General features: G+C 42.8%; 1 protein-coding gene and 1 non-coding gene across 2 annotated transcripts in view; one reads left to right on the top strand and one right to left on the bottom strand.

The window, feature by feature from the left end:
• The window catches only part of clasp1a (cytoplasmic linker associated protein 1a), a 98,129-nt gene that overhangs the window by 49,876 nt on the left and 23,908 nt on the right, over positions 1-24,345 (bottom strand). Inside the window, exons 3-8 of the mRNA XM_071524829.1 lie at positions 18,270-18,348; positions 17,097-17,200; positions 16,180-16,271; positions 15,567-15,642; positions 14,546-14,643; positions 9,917-9,987 (exon numbers count right to left, since the gene is read on the bottom strand). Coding sequence (XP_071380930.1) covers positions 9,917-9,987; positions 14,546-14,643; positions 15,567-15,642; positions 16,180-16,271; positions 17,097-17,200; positions 18,270-18,348 — 520 coding nt within the window. The remainder of the gene's footprint in view (positions 1-9,916; positions 9,988-14,545; positions 14,644-15,566; positions 15,643-16,179; positions 16,272-17,096; positions 17,201-18,269; positions 18,349-24,345) is intronic.
• On the top strand, positions 18,743-18,869 carry LOC139648652 (U4atac minor spliceosomal RNA). The gene has a single exon (XR_011695582.1). It is a non-coding gene; the product is annotated as a U4atac minor spliceosomal RNA (small nuclear RNA).

Below are 24,345 nucleotides of genomic sequence, written 5' to 3'. Positions count from 1 at the left end.
TTATCAACTGAAGAAATGAAGAACAGCAGCACAGAAGTGACTTTCTGACCCCCCGTCCAGTAAAGCCACCGGGGCTCATATTCAATGTATTGGGTTCTGCTTAATTAGCCTGGATCCAGCCCCATATATTTTAAAATATTATACATTATACAAAAATTGAACTTCAATACCCAGAAATCCTGTAAGTTGACGTCAGTAAACGTCACACAGCTCGCTCATGTTTACCAACCCAGCCGGACTGCTGATGCTTTATACCAAAGGAAACCAAAGAGACGAGAGAGGAAAAGATCTTACGCTTAGGAGACAGTCTCTGAAAACTACGATAAACATTGTTTTGTAAAACACAACGATCACAGTATCATACTATGTTATCTTGAAAAAAATGTAAAAAACCGAGCTTTCTGTCAATAGTTGTGTTCTATTTGGATAGGAACTATTTTTTCTCAAAGACGCACTACCTTCTAAGCCGGTGTAAGCGTCCAAGGGAGCCAGAAGAATCCAAAAATAACTGCTGACAGAAAGCTCGGTTCTCAGTGGGCAGAGAGGTGTTCATACCCAACACTAGAATTTCATTTGGGAAAACGGGGCGAATCTATGGGGTTTCAATTAGGGGATGAGACGCTCTTTCCTACTACAGCCCCACTTTGCGATTTAGGCTGATAAAAAAAAGGTGTGTTTTCCCATAAAATCTTTTAAAAAAATGAATGAAAAGCTGCTTTGAAAGGAAACCTGTCTACCCCTCAGCAAGGCCACTGAGACAGCCTCCTCTACATCAGCAATACCAAATATTTCAACTGCAGAACAAAGCAGCATGTTGTCAAAGGAGTCTTGTTTCTACCAATATGGCACACTGCCATCAACACGGCTCATTGGCTGTGATATTTGACTACAATCCCCTGTCATTTTATTACGAACACCTGCTGTCAAACAAGATGGTCATGAGGTAATATGACGAGGTATTATGATTAGGCAATATGTAGACTAAGCAGCCTGTAGTAGTGCCAATTTAATCATCCTACATCAGTCATTTCCATTCCATTAAAGACTATTATCCTCTAGTCTGTTAGTGGTGCTAACAGGCAACTGTGTGAATCAAATGATACGCAGACAGCCTCTTTATGGCACTGTCTCTGGGCTTCATTGATTTCTGATGGGCAAGGAGGCAATAAGGAGGCAACGAGCCCGACAGGAAGGGAAAATCAGGGCGGGAGTGTCAGGGAGTTTATTGGCCATGCTTCTCTCACTCCTCTCCTCCAACACTGCATCCCCTCCAGCTCTCCACACTGATGAGAGCTGAGCGGAGAGACAACGATGCACAGAAAAGACAGCCAGGCGGGCAGACGGACGAGAGAGAAATGTTCCTTCACCCCCTTGACAAAAAGACAGACATCGACATAGCAGTAGAAAGACTGTAGAAATAAAGCAATACAGAAATAAATACAGGCATAGAGACAGGCAGACAGACAATAGACAGAAATCAAACTGGCAGGCAGACAAGAGACAGAAGCTGGATTCCCAACCAAGTATATTTTTTGTGAATTTTGATGTATCGAACAAGAAAAGCTGAATGGAAAGGGGAAAATGTAATAAATTCCATTTCCTCGATATCTCAAAAAGGTTTTGACACTTGCTTATGGAATTTTTTTTTGAAATTATGCAGTGGTATACTGACACCAAGGTATCTATAACGACTGACACTAAAAAAACAACTTGCCCAATGCTAATTCTAAAAATACTTGTGTGTTTTTGACACTCTGGAAGCCTATTTATTAGCTTCAATCCAGCTGATGGAAACGCATCTAACTCACATTTTCTTTTTTTAGACGTTTCAAAGGTTTGTATAAAAATCACTTGACAGTTGGGTGGAAAAATAGCTACAGAGAGAAGAGACAGGGTGAGAGGAAAGGAGGCAAGGAGATAAGGGGACAAAGAGAGAGAACATTTGACATAAGACCAATATCAATCCCTCTTGGCTTTAACAGTCTACACATTTCATCTAAATAAAACAAACCTTCTTCATCTCCTATCTAGTTTAGTGTACACTCGCTGCAGAGTATGCACACCTATTTGCCCTTAAGCCTCCTCAACCCGACTCTCAGCCACAGAAGTAGTTTTTTTTCGTCGAGCCGTACAGACATAGAGGCGGATATTCAGTGCAGCGCTGGCACAGGTAGCCCAAGCCTGGCGTCCTGGCAGAGGGGCCACTGCTACGGCAGTCTCTTATTGTGGCCCTCAAAGACTCCCTTTTATCCCCAGAGTCACATAGACAGAGGAGCTATTCGCCCATTTCACTTGGCAGAGCACAAGGTGGACAATAGCATCATTCAGAAGGCTGGCCACAGTTTATACTCTTGTCCTCTCTCTCTCTCTCCCCGTCTCTCTCTCTCTTTGTTGCATGTCATCCCACTCTCTCTCTCCCATCTTTCCTGTCTCTCTCAACTGTGTATTGTCTAACAAAAGAGGCACTTGAGCCGCCTAATGTCCCACCACAATCACCATGAAATATTCAACATAACCAGTTGTTTGCAAATTAGGTCATTAATTAGGCTAATTAATGCATTAATTAGCAAATATCTCTATGTCAACATACTTGTCTTCACATAACACCTGGGTGGTATTAATATGAACTTCATATCTTAAAACATTAAGGAGTTCTAGTTCTAGTAGTTTCAAGAAAATATTTTTTCCTCATTAATATGCAAATGTATGCAGCAAGGTGCTCCAAAATCTAATCAGATTGTCTACTCTATAGGGGGAACCCGTGGTGTAACTATGAAGTTTCTATCATGTGTTGTTCTTCAGTTAATATCTTCACAATTACACACACACACACACACACACACAGCATCATGACAACATAATGTCCTGCATACCATGTACCAGGGTGGCGGGACATAAAAATGCCGGAAAAATAATCTTTGAGGAATTGAACTAAACTGGTGCGTCCACATACTGTGAATGCCTCATTCATTCAGCCAATTTCTGCTGAGTGGACGGTGTGTCCTCTGCGCAGGTCAGTGCATCATGTATTTACAGCAGCCACCGGCTTCACCTCATCAGCACAAAACCTGCTGAATGAAGCCTCAGTGTTTACATAACAAAAACACCATTATTTCTTAACTCAGATAACACAAGGCATTGAAAGCATTCCAAAAGACTTTAAGTGAATCAAGACGACGTCAATAATACAAATTTTTATTGCTGGATTTCGCATTTCGACATAAACCCTCATGAAAGCAAGATTTTTTTTTAAGTTTACAGTTCTTGGCAGAGCGCCCAACCAGCAGGTCATACAAAGAGATGCGCTGGCCATATGTTCTCCGACACACACACACACACACCTACATGCACATCCAGTGTAGACACATACGACTACACAAACAAACACACATCTGAACAATGCATTTATGTCCATATATCAATGACAACTAATCAGAGGAGACGATAAGAGCGCAGAATACTTTTTTTTGGACGTTGCCGGTTTGTAAGTGTTCACTTCAAAAGCAATTCTGCATCACAACACAAATATGCAGATTTCAGACAGTGAAAAATACCAAATATAGCAAGGCCTTCCTTTGAGGCTGTACAAGCAGAGCCTCCTCCACACTGTGAGGCTGCCAGTAACAGCAGATACAGAGCACATGCACAAGCACGCACACACCCACACAGAAGCCATACACAGGGAAACGCGTTAAGCTCTTTGCAAAGCTGTGCATTCGCTCTTTACGTGTGTGTGTGTGTGTGTGTCTGTGTGTTTGTGATTAAAGGGCTTTCTTTGAATCTGCATTCCTTCTTCTGCATTAATCCCTCATTTCTCCTACCCACCCACTGGAGTTAACCATCTCCGATATGGTGCAAGACAGACATACACACACACACACACACACACACACACACACAGACACAGAGACACACACAGACACACACGCATGCACACATAGCACCTCAGCACCCACCCACCCATACACGCAATGGCACTTGTGTCATCCCAAATCCACAAGATTAGCAAATTTGCTGGTGAGACCTGACACTTGCACCATCAATTGGGCTTTGCTAGTCTAATAAGCCCAGGAACCAATTTTCACTTTCACAGCTCTAAAAAGCATAAAAAATATCCTTTTAACAGGCGCTTTATAGTGTGATAATATCAGACCTGAGTCAAAACATATTCGCAAATACAGTGATCAGAGGAGACGATAAGGTACTCAATGGAGGTTAACAAAACCACTGAGAATCATTTGGAAATGCTATATAACCCCAGTCTGGACATTATAGGACTATAGGTGAGCAAAGCAGCTCTGCTCTAAGTTTAATGTTCATCAGAGCCTGACGCTGGGGAGAAGACAGACTTGCAATGTCCGTAATGTTTATGTAACAGCAAAGCAGGAGAATCGAGGACACAGAAGGGAGCGCTCTCTCTCTCTCTCTCTCTCACACACATGCACACACACACACACACACACACACACACACACACACACACACACACACAAAGAGCCTCAGGGATTGAGCCAATTACAAAGAAGCTTTCTGATTGTGTTGAAGGAACCGAGAACCCACTGGCTGATAGTCACAACAATCCACCCGTATTCAGTTTTCTCTGTCTCTGTCTTAAGACATGGCTGCTGGCCACCACCTCCTGCTCCTCTGTGCTTAGAAATACTGCCTCTATTTGAAGCCCCAGTTTGCATTATGCATAAATCTGCTCTAAATGGGCCCATACAGACCCAAACTGGCTAATCTGCCATAGAAACCTTACAACACTGAGAGTCCCACTTGAAAAAAGAAGTCACAGAAAGAAATCACAGCTGAGTTCATAAAAGGAAGGGACTAAATTAGGTATATTTTTTTCAAGTGAGCTATCTCTGTTGTTGGTGGCCAAGCTGTCAATAGTAACAGATTGAGAGTGGCGCCTCTGAATTGCCATTTAAGGAACCCAATTAATTAAAAGATAAATGCTTGATGCTGTTTGTCATAGAGAAGAAAAGCTGCTTTGTCTCTGCACTACAGAGACGACTCAGTTCCATAGACATGCAGAAACAAATACCAGCTGGTGGAGTTTTTTTTTTGTTTTGTTTTTTTTATCTAAAACACATTATAGTACCATGAAGGGATACTTCAGAAGTGGAAACCCTAACCCTGGTAGTGTCAGTGCTACACCCTACAGATTGAGTTACACAACACAAGTGTAATATTCTAACTGAGCAATACAGACTTTTAGATGAACACTGATATGAGGAAGGCACAGCCATCTCCTAAACAAAACAACACAGAAGAGAATAGGCAAGGCTGGCTGAGTTCACATTTTACATTTTAGTTTTTTTTAGCTGAAGCTCTTATTCAGAGAGACTTAGAATGAGTTGCACTCATTGTAAGAATAAGCTTAAATTCCTTCATTACAGCATTACAAGCATTCAGTAGGAAAGAGTGCAAGGGTTAGAGCCATATTGTCCTGACATTGTCCCGTGAGCCCGGGCTGATCATGTACGATACAGATGTGCCAGCAAAGGAAATAAGAGCTGGAGAGAGAGGTAGAAAGGATTTTTTTCATCTCCTAGAAACATTATCACTGCTGTGAAGGGTGAGAAAGTGTAGAAGCTGCCTCCTCCCTCCTATTACTTAACAGGACTGAGTCAGACCAGGGCTTGCAGTCGAAAAGATGCAATAATGAGAAAAAAAAGAACACAGAGTGTTAAAAACGTTTTATCTCCTTACTGAACAGCGCCCTATCGCCCCTCAACACACACACACACACACACACACACACACACACAAACACTGTCTCTTGTTAGTAGCTCTTCTAAATGACAAAGCAGAGGTAAAGGGAACAGTGCCATGAAACCCTTTTTGCCCTTAAATCCCTGTGTGGTGTGAGTGCGATTCGTCCTTAGCACGGAGAAATCCCATTTCTATTTCTAGTCTTACCTTCTCCGGCTGTCATGGTGCAAAGCCTTCCTTCAACACAGAGACGGGAGAGGAGACTGGGAACGCTGCTGCACAGCTGACGGCTCGTCTCTCTCTCTCTCTCTCTCTCTCTATAGCCTCTGCCCTATATCGCTCTCCCACTGTTTACCTCTCAATGGTGCTACGGCAATGGCTGCTTTGTTTTGCTCTCTCTCTCCCTCCACCCATCCCTCCCTAGAGTTAGGGTTTATCTTTCCCTCTACTATCTCTCTGCTCTCTCTGGTTTCTATCCTACCTCTCTCTCCCTCTGTTTCGCTCACTCTGTCCTCCTCCCCTCCTTTCCCTTTTCCTCCTTGCCTTTGTCACAGCACCACAGCAAAGACTCCCCCTCCATCTCTCTCATAACTGTATCTGTGAAATAGGTGAAAAAACACTGTGGAGGAGAAAATTAACAGAATTGGGGACCTGAACCACATAAGGCTAAGGTTACTGTTTCCTGCCATTTAGATTCTGTTATCCACTTCAGTTGTGTTGCTTGACATCATGTTTTGTTTGTTAGTTTCTATTTGTTTTGAGGAGATGTGTTTAAAGCCACTTGATATGCTCACAAATTAAGCAGAAATATAGCCTACATGACTATTTTCACTGTGTGGGAAGTGTTCAGGGAGGAAAAAATGTTGAGAGGGAGGCTGTTTTTGAACAAATCCAAACCAAATATCGAGGAAAAAAATCACCTAATCAAATCAAATATCCCTCCTCCCAGAGTCCTGTGCAACATAACCTTTGCCCTCTCTCCAGAAGAGCCTGATGTTCAGGCCTAAAGACAGTCTAACTTCCTGTAGTGTGAGCTATTCCCACCCCAGACAAATTAAACTGGAAAAGCTCTAGTTTCCAGACTGGCGGTGCTTGCTCTACATCCGACAGCTTTCCACCCCGGCACCTTGTAAAGACACTTTATGACAGAAGGAATCTGTAGCTCTCCCAGGAAAGCACTCATGGGTTAATATAAGGGCTGCACAATTAAATATGTAACATGCATAACATCTTCCTTACACACCACTCACTCCAAAGCCTTTAAGGTTTATATACAAAGACAGGAGGACACACACACAGACAGACATGCAAGCACACTCTCACAAACACACACACAGACGACGTTTCGGGGCTAAGGGTTTCCACTGCTACCACTCCACTGATTCAACAAGAGTTTAGCCAACAAGGCGGCCTGTTGGCTCAAGGGGATTGTGGGACATACCAACTGACATCTTTCAAATCCAGCTCATGACCTTTATTGCATGTAATCCCCCCCCCCTTCCTCTCCCATATTCATCATCTCTCCCTACTGTACAGTGTCAAACAGAGCAGAGTTTATTTGGGAGGAGTAGTGCAACTGTCAAACTAAACCGAAGGTTGGGCTGTATGAGCGACGCTGCAGCTCATTCTCTTTCCATATTAAAACCAGACCTTCGCCTCATCGCTGAGGCAAACGGACTCAAATTGAAATTAGTCATCATCTGCGTTCACAAAGTCAATTTGAGTTCAACTGTGAAAGAGGGAAACTGAGTCTGCGAGCCAAGCGGCCGATCATGATAAAGACGATGCCGAACTGTCGAATAACTGCTAAAATTAATCATCTTGACATATTCCTCTTACTTTTCCAATTAAACTTTCAGCAAACCGGCACTGGACAGAATGATAAATCTTTGGGTGCACGGCAAAACATGTCCATCTTAACAAGTCGTTGAGACTCATATTCAGTATAAATATTTTATTTTTCCTAAAGGTCTGCCAATGGACTGAGCTCAATCCATGTGTTTCCAATGCAGTTTCACTTTTCTAGAAGCAAGAGTCAATATCTTGACACAGAACAGAATTACTCCCATCAAGAAAATTACATGATTCAAGAAAATTCTTGAAACAAGTTGATTGGCATTGGAAATAAGTGAAATGATCTCTCCCCATTGGCACATTTTTGTACTCGTTTTAAGAAATATAAGATAATACTTTTAATGAATTAATGCTACATTAAATTACTGGTTAGATAACTTGTTAAATTGGACGGATTGGTGTGTGTGTGTGTGTTTGTGTGCGTGTGTGTGTGTGTGTGTGTGTGTGGAGGGGATATTAAGTCATTGATTGGATTTGGTTTGCTACCTAAGCAATATTATAATTATGTAATCAATTACACCAATGGGGGTTCCTTAATGCTGGTGTGAATGAAAGGGGCCATTGTATACCGTCTAGTGCATTTCTAAAAAAATCACATAGGCTATTGATAAAAATAGCATGAAACAGCAGGACAGTCCTTGTTTACTTTGTACAGTACGTGCCAGCATAGAAATCCTACGCACATAGAAATTAAATTAAATTTAATTCAGTTCAGTTTGGTTCAATTCAAAACCATTGCCATCATCCTCAAGTGTGACTCTAACATTATGATTATGCAGTTGGCCAGTGGGGAGTTCCTAATGCACGGAAAGACAGATAACTATTTATTTACGAACTATCAGCTCGCAGCTTGACAAAGTGTTTGTGTTTGCGTTTGAGTGTGTGTGTGTATATGTGTGATTGGCACGTTTAATTAAGTTGTCTTGGCCGTTGAACTCCTTGAGCGGTAAAGCTGGGAGGAGCTGATGCAGTTTTGAAATGCTGAGCCCTCTCCCCCTGGGCTCAGCCGCCCTCACTGCAAATGAACAGTGGATGTAGTCAGCTGGAACGGGACAGAGTCAGCAGTCACAGCTCCGCCAACACACACACAACACTCTTCAAAACAGAGTCGACAAATACAGGAACATACGCACTGTCTCTCTGTCTCGCACTGGCTTTTTCCCTCTCTCTTTGGCTCTCTCTCTTCTAAACACACACTTGTACGGATTAGAGTGACGCCTCTGGCAGTGTGTTCGGGTCTCTGGCTCCACTGAGGGGATGGGACATCTGAGAGCCCCAGCGGATGCCCACCTCCTGTGGCGAAAACTCATCCACTCTACCCCCAGGCTGTCCGTCTGGCCTGCTGCCCCCTCCCTTGTCCACCCACGTATAGCCACACACACACACACACACACACACAGCAGAGAACACAGGAAGGACAGACCGAGAGAAGCCGACACACCAGGAGAGAGTGAGCTTGAGAAACAGGTGGTGAGAAAGGAGAGAAGTGAGTGATGAAAATGAAAGCCTGACTGGAGAAGATTCCTACTTTACTCATCATGCAATAGCTTTGCTGTCTCTGACTCTCACTCAGCGCCACACAACAAAAAAAACAACAAGCTGCATGAGCTCCACTTCAGCTCAAACTGTCCCCAATTCACAGCATGTGATCCAGCAACTACAAAAGCCCTGATATTTACAGCGCATCTCAAGACGGCCCATTTTCTTCTCCATTTCCAGCAGTGCTTGATGTTTAATGGGAAGAAAAACAACCTAAAAGATGTGACTGCGTGTGAAAAATACACGAGAGCATAACTATCGAGCAGTGCATTCAACAGCCTCCGACATTCTGGTATCCTGGAGGCTCTTAAAAAGTTATGTATAAGCAACAGTAGGGGTTCGAATCTCCTGTCACATCTCCCTCTACTCACTTTCCTGTTTCTCTTCACTGTTATAAAAACATTTTTAAAAGGACTTTAGATCAACAGCCATGCTGGATTTTGAGCTACCTGTGGATGGTTTTGCACAAATGTGACAAGATTAAAGGTTCACCTCTCAATGGGGCGACCCATGCTAAAAAAGTCATGGTAGTGTAAGACGCTTTGGATAAACAGGTCCAAAAATTGTCATATGTTATGTTAAATGTTAATAGATGCTGTGCTGTGCCCCTATGACTCCCGTGGCTGTATTTTGCTCGCGAATGCATGCCGATTACTATTACAATTAAGCCGGTTTCACCTGTTTCTTAGACTACTCAGCAGTCAGAGAGCCATCTGGATACAACATGAAAAAATAAAGGTTGTAGTTTTTTGTAGAACCTAGAACAGTGAGCTGAAAAAAGTGCCATGCAGGAGAAAACACTCACCTGAGCCGGAGGACGAGATCATGTTCCCGGATCTTTGGACTTCATCGAATTTGCTGAAGATTACATTCAACCTACAAAGGAGATGGAGATAAAGAAAAGAGGTACGAATGAGTAAAATATGTAAGAAAGATGCAGGCGGGCGACGATAAACAGGCTGAGAGGACAAAAAAATAAATGAAGGGGCAGTAAAGAGAAAGTGATGGGCAACGATGGGCGGAGAGAGAGTGAGGGGGACCCAGGACCTGCTGACTCCACCATCGATCACTTCCGCTCTCCCTCTGCTCCGAGCAACAGGGACGGCCACGACCAAAATAGACGGCGTCCAAAACTGCCACACAGATGACTAACAGGCACCGGGGCGAGAGTGAGGGACAGAGAGAGAGAGTGGGGAAAAGAGAGACAGAGAGAGAGAGACAGAGCGAGAGAGAGAGAGAGAGAGAGAGAGAGGCGATGGTGGAATGACCTTGCTGAGAAATATGGACAAGTGTAAAAACAATGTCAGAGAGGTTGGAGTGTCATAAAAAAAAGGTATAGGCCTGTATATGTTTGATGGGACGTGATAAATAAAGAAATACAGCTTGTGCCACCTGAGCTTTGAAATTCCTGCACCCTGCACAAAATGACTCAGATTCACCCTCAAACAATGGAGAAGACTTATAGATGAGGTTCAGGGTTTGTAAAAAAGCTGGTGTGGCGGTCTGTCATGTATTGTGTAGTGCTGACATCAAACAGCTCATTAACAATGAATAAAGGCTGCTCATAAAAGTAACTTGTCCAGTCTGACATGGGTATGATGCGGAGTCAGCAAAGGTCTCACTTCATGAAACCCTACGCACGTCATGGAAATAAAATTCAACACTACTCAACTCAATTTAGTGCAATTTAGCTCAGCTCAAATTTGGTCGACAGTCAACATTTACGCAAAAAACAGAATTAAAAAAGCAAGAAAAAACACAAACAACAAATCACCAAAACATAGTTGTCATCAATGCAAAATACATTAAATAAAAAACATTTCTTATACAGGCTTAAAAGCAGACTGGTACATTTTTGACTATTTACACCTACAGGTTAGACTCCTTGTGTGCTCATGTTTAGTCTAGTCTCAAAGGAGGTTACATTACACAATTTCCCTGAGCGTTAGTCATCTGCCAGCTCAAAACTGTTTTGACAATAGTAGATGCAGGAATTATTTTGTATGCATTAAACTTGCACACAGAGGAAAATTCATTGGCTTATTTAATCCTTGAGGAAAATCCCACTGCAGTCATGCCATTGGCTCTACGCTGCCACACTGACTTGTAAGCAGTACTTAAAAAAGGAACAGTTAATGGGAACTCTAAATCCTGTTCAAATTTGAATGCATTCACATGCATTCACATCTCTTATCCCATGCAAATAGCAATATGACATAGCTCTATACCAGGCAGAGTTGAATAAAGTGCTTGCATTGGCGTTTGGTGCGGCAAGAAATTACATCAAAATGGTTTGATCTATTCCGAGCCTATTTGAAAAAATCAGATCTCAAAAATGTCTGCCAGCTCCTCTGATGAGAGAGATAGCAAAACACTCCTCTTTAGTTTAAATGGGTGTGAGGAAGTACTTAACTTGATCCATCTAATCACCAGTTTAACTGCCCATTAATCTCTCAGGTTAACTGGATTAGGAGTATGAGCATCCACAGACGGCAGCACAGGTGGGTGCAGAGCGGTAACTCTTCCCACCCATGGGCCCCCTGACCGATCTGATCATAAGCACAGTCCGTTGCCCGAGGCACAAATGAAATTACAGTTTCCCCAAATGTTCTTAGGTTATTTTGTTAGTGATGATGGCAAGCTGAGGTGATATGATAAACTTTTCCAATTTGTGACCGGAACATCGCTGGTTAGAATCCCCGGACTGGTTGGGAAAATCTGGGTATAGAATGTGAAATAGAAAGGATTTCCCCCTTGGGCGTCCTGGTGTCTCACTGGGCTAAACATAAAGTCCTGGGTTCGAATCCGGCCCAGGACCTTTGTCGCATGTCATCCTCCTCTCTCTCCCAGTCTTCAATCTTTAAAAGAGAAAAAGAAGTGCTTTCCCCTCAACAACTACTTTCGATCTTGCTTAATGCCACTGAGCAAGGCATCAAACCTCCCCGGCCAACAGGAAAAGACAGTGTTTGTATTGGGCAGCTCTCAGATGTGAATGTGAAGCAGGATGATGCTGAAAGAGAGCATGTGTGCTCAGTCACTTTTCCCTGGATAAGTAAAGGTTAAACGGTGCCATCAGTGGAAAAGACTGGTGTACACAAAACACAAGAGGTACAGTTTATGTTAATGGAGAATCAGTTTGGGGTGGGATTGGCTGATACTGTTTTGTGCTGCCAAGAATAAATCTATCTATGGGAAACATTTTATTGCCTAGGAATCTTTGAACCTGCCTCCTACATCCACGAACAATCACCACTATTGTATAACAGTGCTGATACACCATTTATCTTATATCTTGTGGAATTGCAGCACCACTGTACATAATTTCCCATAAGCCAACCCAACATTTAATGATTCTCCCATAGGAGTATCATTTAATATCAGCAGCATGTGCCACAGAATGTTATGAAATCCTTTTATTTTGAACCTTGGATTAGCCAGGGAAGATTTGCTGAGGATGCATGCTCTTTTTCTGTAACTGCCTGCTTCACAAACACTTAGTTACAGATGTTCAAACCTGGAAGCTGTCCAGTTTAACCACAGTCTTCTACTGCTGACCACTGGTGGGAGCTTGCCCCGACCTTCCCCGACCTAGATTTTCCCCTTCTAGGGATTTGAACCTGCAACCCTCCGACCCACTGGCTTCCCTACGCATCAATCCAACGCGTCTAAACCCTCAGGAAAGAGCTGCGCTGTGGCCCATAAAGATCCAGCTGTTCTCTGTGAAAGGAATGATTTGACAATGCCAACGTCGCCTACAGCGTCTGCAAAGAAGTAAGACAGCAGACAAAGGCCTATAAGGAGGAGGGGGGGGGTTGACAGTGAAAGAGAGGGTGAGCAAATGAGAACGGGAACGAGAGGAGACATTTAGCAGGACGAAACCTTCTTGTAGATGTCCCAGAGTGCCTTGTGCTTGGCGGCCTGTGGCTATGGCAGTAAAAGTGTTTTAAGAGGGGGATGATCAGAGAGACAGAAGTCCTCCAGTAAGGCTGCCACCAACAGATGTTTCCATTAACCTACCAGTCTGTGTGTGTGTGTGTGTGTGTGTGAGTGTGTGTGTGTGTGTGTCCTTACACACACGTAGGCATTTAGTTGGTGTCTGGCTCGTTCTCTGCATTGTCCGTCTGCCTCTATGTTAAACGGGGCAGTTTGCACAACTGACAATCTGCATCAACAGGTTCTAGTCAGTTTCTCTACAAAAATGTAGGTGCATATGAAGAGTTGCAATCCAAAAATGTGACACACACTCTTACAATATGACAGAAAAAAATAAACATTATAAACACTATTTTTAAGATAGTAAATAACTAAGTTCTTGCACTGGATCCTACATTTAGAGATATTGAGTGATGAGCTTCAAGTAATGTTTTTTTATTGAATGGATAAATAATATTTTCCAAAACGAGGTAATCAGTTGAGTTTGTAACCTGACAAAGACCCAAACTATTCCTTGATACTAACTCTGGTGATACAGGGGAAACTCATCTGCATCAATGTGACAGAGTGACATAATTGGCCAATCGCGTGCCTCCGTCCTTTCCCTCAGGCAGCGCTCTTCCAATGAGGTGTCACGGTACTGTTGTCAGCCTAATCCAATCACAGCTCTCTTAAGGCATGGAGTGGTCTTTAATAAAGGCTAATTAAATATTTTTGGTCAATTTTTGTGATTATTATTTTTTTTTTTTTATAATGTACAAACGTATTATGTTTTACATCTTTAAGACAACAGCCATTTTCTTATGATATTATAAATACTTCACCTGCTAGGCTTTTTCCAACAATGAAGTAATGAGTAAAATAGCCTGAAAAGGGGAAGTAAAAATCATGATTTGGTGTCAAGGTTTATTTTTTGAGGTCTGGGCAGGGAAAATGAGAACAACTGCCGCTGAGGGACACGTCTTCCCCTCAGGCGGTCTGTCCTAGTCTTGGATATAAATGTAGAATTTGAATTTCTTTTAATGCCATGAGACAGCTCCTTCACCTAGTTGTTCTCAATAGCATCTCAATGGTCCATTATTCTGCCTTGCCTTGCCTTAGCGTGTTCCCCCACAGCACAATAACCATTGTGGGGAATGAGGGACAAAGATGTGCTGCAGACACGCCCATGCATGTGATCAAACACACGCACACACATGCAACACACACACACACACACTTCATGGCTCTATCCCACTATCCAAAGGCACTTGGGAAAGCCAATGCAGCAAAAGCTAACCCACCTGACCCATTTACAGCAGGCAGTACATTGAGTGAGTCTATGTGTGTGTGTGTGTGTGTGAGTACAAGTGAGTGAGAAATGGGAACATGTAGGAAAAAAAAAAAAAAAAAATAAGAATGAAAGGAGGGGGGAATTGACAGACAGACAATTCCACAGACAGCAGGACAGACACAGACAGAGACAGACAGACAGCCTGTCAGTGGTGTCCCATGGTCGTACCGTGACTGCGGCAGGCCTTTCTTGCTGAGATCCATCCTCACCCGTTCACCGACGTGTCTGTAGATCTCTACCAGGCAGCTCATGGCCCCGTCACGTACCTGAGGACCACAAAATGATTTACAACTGGAAGAGCTAATCTCTCTTGGTGAGATTAAAATGATTCAGAAGGGTTTTGATATCTTGAGACTCAGTTAGGAGCTGTCCATGCTTTGTTTGTCCAAGATTTATTTAGGTTTGGCCCTTGATTATACTGGTCTGCTGTTGGATGCCTTTTGTAATTTTGCTCATGTAAAATGCTGTACATTGTCTATCCGCAACTTTTATGTTTGTCATGGCACTGCTGTCTTGGCCAGGTTTCACTTGAGTAAGACTCTAAATTCACACTTTGCGCCCACATCTTCAAATCTGGGCCCAAATTGGCCCTCAGTTGGATGATTGATGATTAATCTTTCAATGCCAAGAATCTGGCTTTGTAAATGTCATGATTACTCTCAGCATCTGTGAAACCGATCCTGAGAAATTCATTAAGCCAATTAAGAGGTAAACAAACCTATTGGCTCATACACAATGCTCAGCTTGCCCCATGTAATGCGTGAATCCCCTGTGGCAGATGGCAGCGTCCTAAAGCTGCACTACTTGAAGCCGCCACTAGGGGGAGACCGACTCCACGGATAGAGTGCTGTAGCCTGATTCTGCTTTGTGTCTGAGCAAGGAGGGGAATATTTCTCTGGAGCCACTAATTCGTCTGATCCATGAGGCAGCAAACTGACAGAGACACAGGGCTTGTTTACACATCAAACCACCATTTTGAATGATTTTGTATTATTCACCAACTTGACTAGAAACAGAGCTCCAAAAACAAAACATAAAATATTGGATGCAAAATTTATATTATTTCACTAAATTCCCTTAATTTCAGAAAGAGCATAATTTCCCTAAATTATTTTGAGGTTATTAAACCTTATAACAACACATATTTCACAACAGAGGCAAAAGAGACAAAAGCATGACTCAGCATTACCTGACTAGTGGGGTCCCCCAGGAGGTTACATATATGGGGAACAATTTTACTGAGGGTCAGGCCCTGAGCACCGTACCTGAAAGACAGGAATAAAGGCAAATCAATCGGATGTACTGAACAGATCAACTGAACAAGACATACAAGGAGTCAGCAGTACAGCTATCGACTGGGTGTTGATATGACCTTAATATGTTGAAATGAAATGAAATTTTGTTTCAAAGTGAGATATCAAGCATTTGAAAAAAGTGGCACTCTGACCAAATCATTGTTGTCAGAGAATTAAAGCCAATTATGGTCCTTTTTAAATGGTAGCAGGCAACTTAAGTTGTTGGTTGACAAAATAACAGCTTTACGGACTGGGCCCTCTATAATTTAAATTCCTCTAAGTATTGAATGATGCTCATGGATGGGAAAATATTGTGGAAACAAACAATTTAAATGATGCAACTATGACATAGAATATGCAACCGAGGGTTTTCTACTATCTTTACCACCGTTTCTACTACTACTACTACCAGTACTACTACGACCACTACTATTACTATTTCTACTACACCGGTTACTACTACTACTACTACTACTACTTCAGACAAGAGGGAAGGGTTCAGCTTACGTGCTGAGCGTGGCGATGAGGCAAAGGCACACTCCCTCTCGGGTCCTGTTGTTCTTGTGTTTGAAGCCTCCCAGCATTCTGTCCCACACGTACTGCAAGAAGACACACACACACACACACACACACACACGCACCAAACAAATATGCACACAGGCCTTACTGTTATTGTCATGGATTACTGCGATAGCATATGGAGCAGGAAATGAACACCAGCTATAAGCCAAATACTGGCAGTGGCTGGTCAGTTTGTCTAGTCAACCAGCCACTTTGGCAGGTAACCATTCATCTTTTTTAGGATAATTTCCATCCATTTGGCTGGTAAAATAATTAAAGAGGTTTGTCCAGTCCAGCAGATGAAAAAACAAAGTTCCCGACCCTGATAGCATACATTTCATATTGCTTTGATCACGCCTTGCATTGATTACCACAGTGGGCTCTTGAAAAAGTAAAAGGCACTTTGAAAAGAGTACGTTCAAATACAAAGGATTGAATCAATCCATTTGTTGAGCTCTATTGATTCTAGTTCTATAGTTGAGATTAAGGCCATTCCTTTGTTGTGGTAAAAGAGTTCACATAGATAAATTGAGAATGGGATATAACTGTGTTGTGTTGGATCACAATAACAAAGGTATGAGAGTCAGACTGATAGCAATTGCTCTGTAGACAGTTCTAGCCCATAGAAATAGGCTACAATTCAATGAATAAGGCATTTTGAGACCTAGCCATTTAGTTGGAGCAGTTGTGCCTATTCTTGAGAACACGGTTGTGATCGAGGGAAACACAAGAAAGGTAAAAATAATGTCTGGAAATTAATCATCATTAGAATCGGATAGGTGTTGTGTTTCTAAAGACCTAAAATCATGGAAAATATTACAAGAAAAGCATGTTTGTTTGTGTGCGTGAGCGAGCGTTGGTACCTGTGGTGTGGCAGCCTGTTCCATGATCTTTAGCAGCAGGGTTTGGTCTTGGTCTCGCACTTGGTCTTTGGCATCTCCCAATCGGTCGATCAGACTAGGCAGAACTGGGGGAAGCAGGACAGAAGTAAACAGTGACCTATCCCTTTAAACCAGAGTGTGTCCAGACTTTGATACGGAGGGCCAAAGGCTGAAACGTACTGTGACATGGTGGGCCAGAATGAACAAAAGATGTGAATAGGCCTTGAGTATTTAAAAATCTAACAAGTAGGCAAAAACATTTATGGCCTTATGTCACCATGGTGTTTGTTACTATGCCTTGTAGTCAGAAGATTATCTCAAAATAAATTCTTAAGTATAATTATGTTGCACAATAGACCAAATACCAAATATTCAAACTCGGAAGACCAACATGAATTTTGTGGAGGGCTACATTTGGCCTGCAGGCCTGACTTTAGGCACCTGTGGTTTCAACTGTCCACAAAAACATGCACAGGATAGAAGGAAGAGTCTGAATTGTATTGTCATTCTTATTTAAATGAAGGAACAAAACAAGAGAGGAGTAGGGTGAGGCCAGCAATCAAGAAAGTGATAGCGAGGTGTGAATGATGCTCTAAAAAGCTAACCTTACAAAAAAGAATCCTAAAACCTCCTAAAAATGTTTAGTTTGATTTGTTATTCAAATAGACAAGTCAGTGAGACTACAGGAGAGTAAAAGGGTGAAGCCAGCTTTCAGGAAGGTGATACTGCATTAAATGATTATCTAAATCCAACCTGACAAAAAAAAATCCCCAAATTCCTTAAAAACGGTTAATCAATTCTTTTCTCTAAATAGGTAATGAGATTGCAGAAGAGGAGAGGAAAAGAAAGAGAGACAGCGATTTTCTAAAATCTAATCTGACGACAAAAAAAACCTTAAAATTTCCCAAAAATGGAATAGTGTTTGATTCTTCATTCAAATAGTTGAATCACTGAGATCACAGAAGAAAGCAAAAGAGCGAGGGAAGCTATCAGGAAGGAGATACTGAGGTGTGAACAACTCAAAAATTCCAATCTGACAAATATGGGGCGAGGGGCGTCTGGCTCCACAAAGAATGTAAGTCTGATAAGCTAAGGTGTTGCTAGGTATCAAAAGACAGATACCACACAAATGATAAAAAACAAACTGAGTCTTACCTGTTCCCACCTGGGCCTTGAATCGGTCCTGTAACCTCGTCACTAAGGCAGATAAGAGGTCCAACCCAAGCAGAGCCACCTAGTGGAGACACAAAGAAAAACAAAATCCAAATTATATTTTAAAATAAATTTCAGCAAAATAAGTCGCATAAAAACATCTCAACATCCTTGGCATTAAGTTATAAATCACACACTAATAAAAGAAACATTGCCACAGCTTGCTGCTTCTGAACACACCCAAGTTCAGAGCTGTATTCAAATTGTGTTTGCAAAGGATTATGGGTAACTGCACTTTTGTACGTTTGTAAGCTTCTGCTGTGCTTGTGGATGACACTGGCCTCCTGCAACCTTCACAACATCGAATTGTAGCGCATTTGGGACTAGAATCCCACGGAAAACACATTTACAATGCCACACCATGAGTGTAAATGTCAGTACCACACACAGATACATACTGTTCCCCTTTCCAAGTACCTTTCCTTGTCATGGGGTGCGAGAGCTGCTCAATGAACGCCTAGTGAGAGTAGCCCTGCTAACACCATAACAACACTCAAGCATCACCTGGACTCATGTCCAGAACATGGTGCAATTTTTGGGAACCCTAAATATGTTAAAAACAACAATACCTTGCTTTCAGTGGTTGATATTTCTGTCACTGCTGCACTGCCATCTGGTGGCTGTTTATTAATTTAACAATACGACAGTGAACTGTAACTCCTATATCACAGATAATAATCCCAAGCCACTGATCGTATCATAGGTATACAAAATCTGTTCCGTATCTTAAAATAGTCTGCTTATGATTGTAGCTTTTAATGTTTTTTGTGCAGTATGTTCCACAGTATCTGTTTTCTACCTCAGGTGATAACAAAAGCAATATTCCACCTTGCAAGCTTGCTTTCTATTCTATTCTATTCTCTGCCATTCTGTTCTAGTCTATTTTATCTACACCATTCAGTTTTATGCCATTCTATATTTCCTCTCTTTCTCCAAATTCTCTCAATGGAGGACTAGAAAGTTTGGTCCCCAGCAGGCAGAAGGCCTGATGTCTGCAGGCCTAATCCTCAGATCAGTCCCTTTGTTCTCAGACTAGAGGGAATTACAGTAATTAGACTGATGACAAGGCCCAAACAAAGACACGGAGCGAGCGCTGAGAGGGATCGGCAGAGCAGAACAATGCCACAAACCTCCACAGAAACCCGTTTGAAACATCTCACACCTAGGTTCAGCACCTCTTGGGTTAGGGCAAGGTGGGAGCTATTGCTCTCTCTCTAACCTTTCCTGGTGTGACAGTACGAGGTGAACTCTTTCTTTCCCATTTTCTCTCTCTCTCTCTCCCTCTCTCTCACTCACACACACCTCCAGGGAAGAACTCCTCCACCTGTTTCTGTCACAGCCTTTAGGCTATCAGATTGACATCGCATACAGTGGTAATCTTCACACACAGGCCCAGCACATACTGGGAGGTTGAGTCATGAAGGGGCCGTGGCTGCAACTGCACCCTGTGTGTGTGTGTGTGTGTGTGTGTATACTGTCTTTGTGCTCAACAGCAGAGACAAATACATAGAAAAACAGAGCGAGTCGGTCCAGTTGAGTCCAGATGAGGACAAACAGGCACTCCTCCTCCTCCTCCTCCTCCTCCTCACTGCAGACAGACAGATGGCTCGCTGTCTCTTTTTCTCATTTGTGTGCCCCCATAACCCCCCCCAAAGGCTCGAGACCCAAATCTAGCACGCATCATCCCTCCCTCCTTCACTCCTCCTACCCATCATGCTCCCTTCTCATTTTGTCTCATCTTTTCGTCCAGTTTTGTCCACTACAGCAGACGGAGTTTCATCTCAAATCATATTATCTACTTTAGATTACATACCTTATGAAATCACACATACATACCCCTAGCCTGTGAAATATGACAACCATTGACTCTGCAATACACACACACACACAAACTAATGTGATGGTGGTATAATAGGTTAATCAGTTCTCCAGGGATCTTTGTCCCAGTTAGTTGTGCACCTGGCTATAAACACATGGCATTTGAAAGATAAAAGACAGTAAACACAAAAAAGGCATACAGATGTGTGAATGAATAGAGGGAACATCCAGGTTCTGGCAGGGTTACAGCTAAGTTGTTAGCAGTGCTAGCGGTCTCTCTTTATGCATGTTAGTACTGCGAAGGTACTACATGTTGACACAGCTAACATCATGAGAGGCAAACAACTTGGTTCAGTGCCTGTCTAAATAAACGTGGTTTGGATGGGAATCCACAAACAAGGCAGAAAACTGTCTAGAGGCCACAGTGCCTGGTATGTCCCTCTAGGGACTTCCATTAAATTATTAGATAAGTAGGATATAAATTGAAGAATATTACAAACAGCAGCTGGTTTCTGGCCAAAGTGTCTGGTAGAGTAGGCAAAATTACCAAACACAGCCAAAATCTGCCTGCATTTGGCTAGTGGCAATTTCCCATCCTGCATACAAGTGGCGAATGAGTGTGTATCATGCTAGCATGATTTCTCTGGCTTAGCCCCATCTCTCTGTGTGTATCTACTCCTCCATGGTCTGAAAACCTGCTAAGAAGTGCAACCTTCAGAAACTGGCCACTGTCTAAGAAATGCGAGTGAGACCCACTCTCCCACTTCTAGCAGTTCCAATAAAAATGCACAAACGTTTCAGTCTTCCAACCTTCATCATACAACCAAGCAGGGAAATTAATACTGATATAGCCTAATGTTGGTTAATTTGTTAATTAGTGGCAAGTAAGTTAGTCTACCAGCTACTTAGGCTGATAACTAATCATCATGTGTCATGTGTTATGTTTGAAAAATCTATTTGGCTGGTAAAACAATGAAAGCAGCTGATGAACTTTGGGAATTACACTGCTACTGTGGCCAGCAGACAAAATAAGGTGTTTTCCTGCCTTGCACAAAACCACCACAGATTTCTAAAAGAAAGAAAACAATAGAGCATTAGATTAATAGATTTAACAGAAATTAAGCAGTCAGATATATCCAGCAGAAATGGCTGTTCCAGAAAATGATCCCTGGAAAGTTCAAGTGTAAAAACGTTTTTTGAGATCAATTTCTGAACAGACGGAAGCTTTCCTCTCCATCTGTTTAACTCTGTCACATCCCCATTCACTAAAACATGTGTCTATTCATCCTCAGAGCTGCTGGAAAAACCAGTAGACCAGGGCCTGTTCCTCTCTCTGTCTCTGATGTGGAGGAGCCTTCAAATTAAATCAAGCCTTTCTCTCTCTTCTCCTCCCTAGCTACCAAGCCTATCATCTGATTAGCAGTGGAAATACACACATACATGCAGACAGCACACACACTCACAGAGGCATGTATGCAGATAGACAGGCACAGAAACACACACACAAACATACACAAAGACAAAGGCACATACACACAAAGACACATCTCTACTGCACACACACACACACACACACACACACACACCACAAGCACAGACACAGAGAGACACACACACAGAAACATGCCGCCATCTTTGCAGTGATTTCCTCTAAGTCGAGAACAGCTGGGTATTCTGTCTGTTTCCACAGGGAGTGGAGCCGCACACACACACACACACACACACACACACACACACACCACTCTCTCTCAATACCAAAAGTTCCAATACAAAAGAGTATGAAAATTTAGTCTCCCAACCTTCATCTTACAAAAATACAACCACAGCCCTTTAGATATTAAAAAGAAGAAATTTGAATAGAATAAAAATAAAATTGTATAAGACTTCTATCTCCTCCAAATTATTTCATGACACACACACACACACATACACACAAAGAGCTGTAGTTTACTGCAGAGTGCCTTGTGATTATGCAGCATACCTGGGCCTCCCTCACTACCTCCTGCTGCACAGCCTCCAGCCACAGAGTGCTAACGGGACTCTGATGTCTCAGTCGCCACTTGCACAAAGCAGGGCCTTGTCTGGGCCAGGACTGGCTTGACAACATTTATCTGAAGCAACAGTCCCGCTGAAAACATCATCTCTTGTTTTTTTTTTAACCTTTATTTATCCAGGGAGAGTCTACAGAGTGAGCAGTTACAGGGAGCTTCTTAGCAACAATCACAGTCTTGCAGCTGCAGTGGAGCATTTTGATGTTAAGTGCCTTGCTCAAGAGTATGCCGACGCTAGTTGTTGAAGGAAGGGAGAGTGTTACTGTGCTTCATACCTGTGAGCAACACAGTCAACAAGTCACCGGAGGTCCATTCATTTCCTATGGAGCTGATGTGTGGACAGTAAACAAGCTTGTCGGTTGAGAAAAACTGACCAAGGCTGATTTTTTCACGATAATGGGCCGTCAACAGCCAATCAGACTTTTGCCCTTCCTTGTCTCCCTACCGGTGTGATTTTGTTTCATGAACAGTAGTTCTGGTTCTGCCTGGCAAAGTGCAAAATAAATGAGAAGTTGATTACAGCCATTCAAAGCTTCCCATTTCTCTACAATTTCTATTTTTGAAAGACTACAGGCATAAACGGCTCAAAAACGATGCTTGGAGAACAGCTGCATCCATCACTGGGGTCAATGGTAAGTAATTTTATTGAGTTTTCTGTATATTTTCAATTAATGCTATCTAAAAAGCACTTGCTAGCTCGCTCTGTTAACTCATCAAAACCATGTAAAGTTATTGGCAATACCAATGCCTTGGAAAATATAAATACATAGCTTATTTGTTCTTGGTCAACTTTAGCTGCACAAGACCACTACACAGATGCACGTAGATACAATCAGAGCCTCTGGCCCCGCCCACAGTCGGTAATAATTGACCAAACCAAGTTGCTTGCAGTGTGTACACCCGGTTAGTATTCATTTTCCCCACCCAGACTCTCCAATTTGAACCAACAACCTTCCGATCACATGTTCATTTCTCAGGAACCGTTTACTGTGTTCGTTTCTCAGGAAAGGTTTACTGAACGAGCACACATTCTGTCCCCCCCCGCCCCAGCAACACCCTGCTTTAAATTTAGTCACACATGCACATTTGGGAGCTACCCAGTTCAACCACAGCCTTGTACTGCTGCCCACTGAGCGGCTGATCTGGGCCTAACGACAGCCTGGCCCTAGCCTACGCGTGGGGATGGGTACGACCGGACAATTCCTAGCATGTGCAGGATCCACCGACAGTAATGGGGTGAGCAATTCCGCTGTTATGCCAGCGCTTGGGGACAGTAGCGATGGTGATATCATATTCCGGAGGTGTAATTAGCCAGCAGTGGCCATGCAGTGACTCAGCCTCATTCAGCAGCACTCAGCAGCACTCAAGACCCCGGGCATGGTGGGAAGAGGAGCAGGACGGCGGAAAGTGCAGTAAATACTCGGTATTAAGGAAGACAAACGGCAACGCTAACACAGTGCGTGGGGAAAAGTGAGGGAACGCGCACTGGGACACGTCCTAACTCACAATGATACAGAGAAGAATTTAAAACAATTAGGGTTACACACACACACACACACACATAGTTACAGACAGTGCTAGGGGCTGTGCGTATCTCTCACCCACACGCACACACACGCCCGTCTTTCCAGTCCACTTCCTCCAGAGACGGCGCTTTATGCTTGACTTGCTGGAGTGAAAACATTGAAACGGGAGCATCCTCCTCCAGCCATACTGCTACTGATACTAGGACATCTCTCTCTCTGTCTCTCTCTCTCTGTCTCTCTCTCTCTCTCTGTCACTCAAGTTATCACTCACTCTCTCAGTCAGTGTCTCTCTCAGCAAACACTGGCAAAAGAAAAGTGTTTATGCTACACATTGAGGTTGGCAAAGTAACACTAACTGCCCGCCAAATCGTGGTAGTTTTTGGCAGTGGCTAGTAAGTTTGCCTGCTCTACCAGCCCCTCTGGCAGCTAACTGAGCATTGTTTGGGGTCCCTGTGTCATTATAAAATCTAGCAGGATGGTAAAATTGTGAAAGCAGCTGGAGAATTTTGGAATCCATTGGCCACTATTGTCAGTGGAAGAGAAAGTTAGCTTCCTTCCCTGATACTCTTGTTTATATGCTGAGAAAAGGGCCAAACATTGTTATTATGATTATTATTAACAGCA

This window comes from Centroberyx affinis, unplaced genomic scaffold, assembly GCF_046629955.1.
Source record: "Centroberyx affinis isolate AG114_WGS23_722 - 3 ecotype Tasmania unplaced genomic scaffold, CSIRO-AGI_Caff_v1 ptg001235l_1, whole genome shotgun sequence".
NCBI lineage: Eukaryota > Metazoa > Chordata > Actinopteri > Beryciformes > Berycidae > Centroberyx > Centroberyx affinis.
Note: the sequence above shows the minus strand (reverse complement) of the source record. Positions and strands in the feature narration are given on the sequence as shown.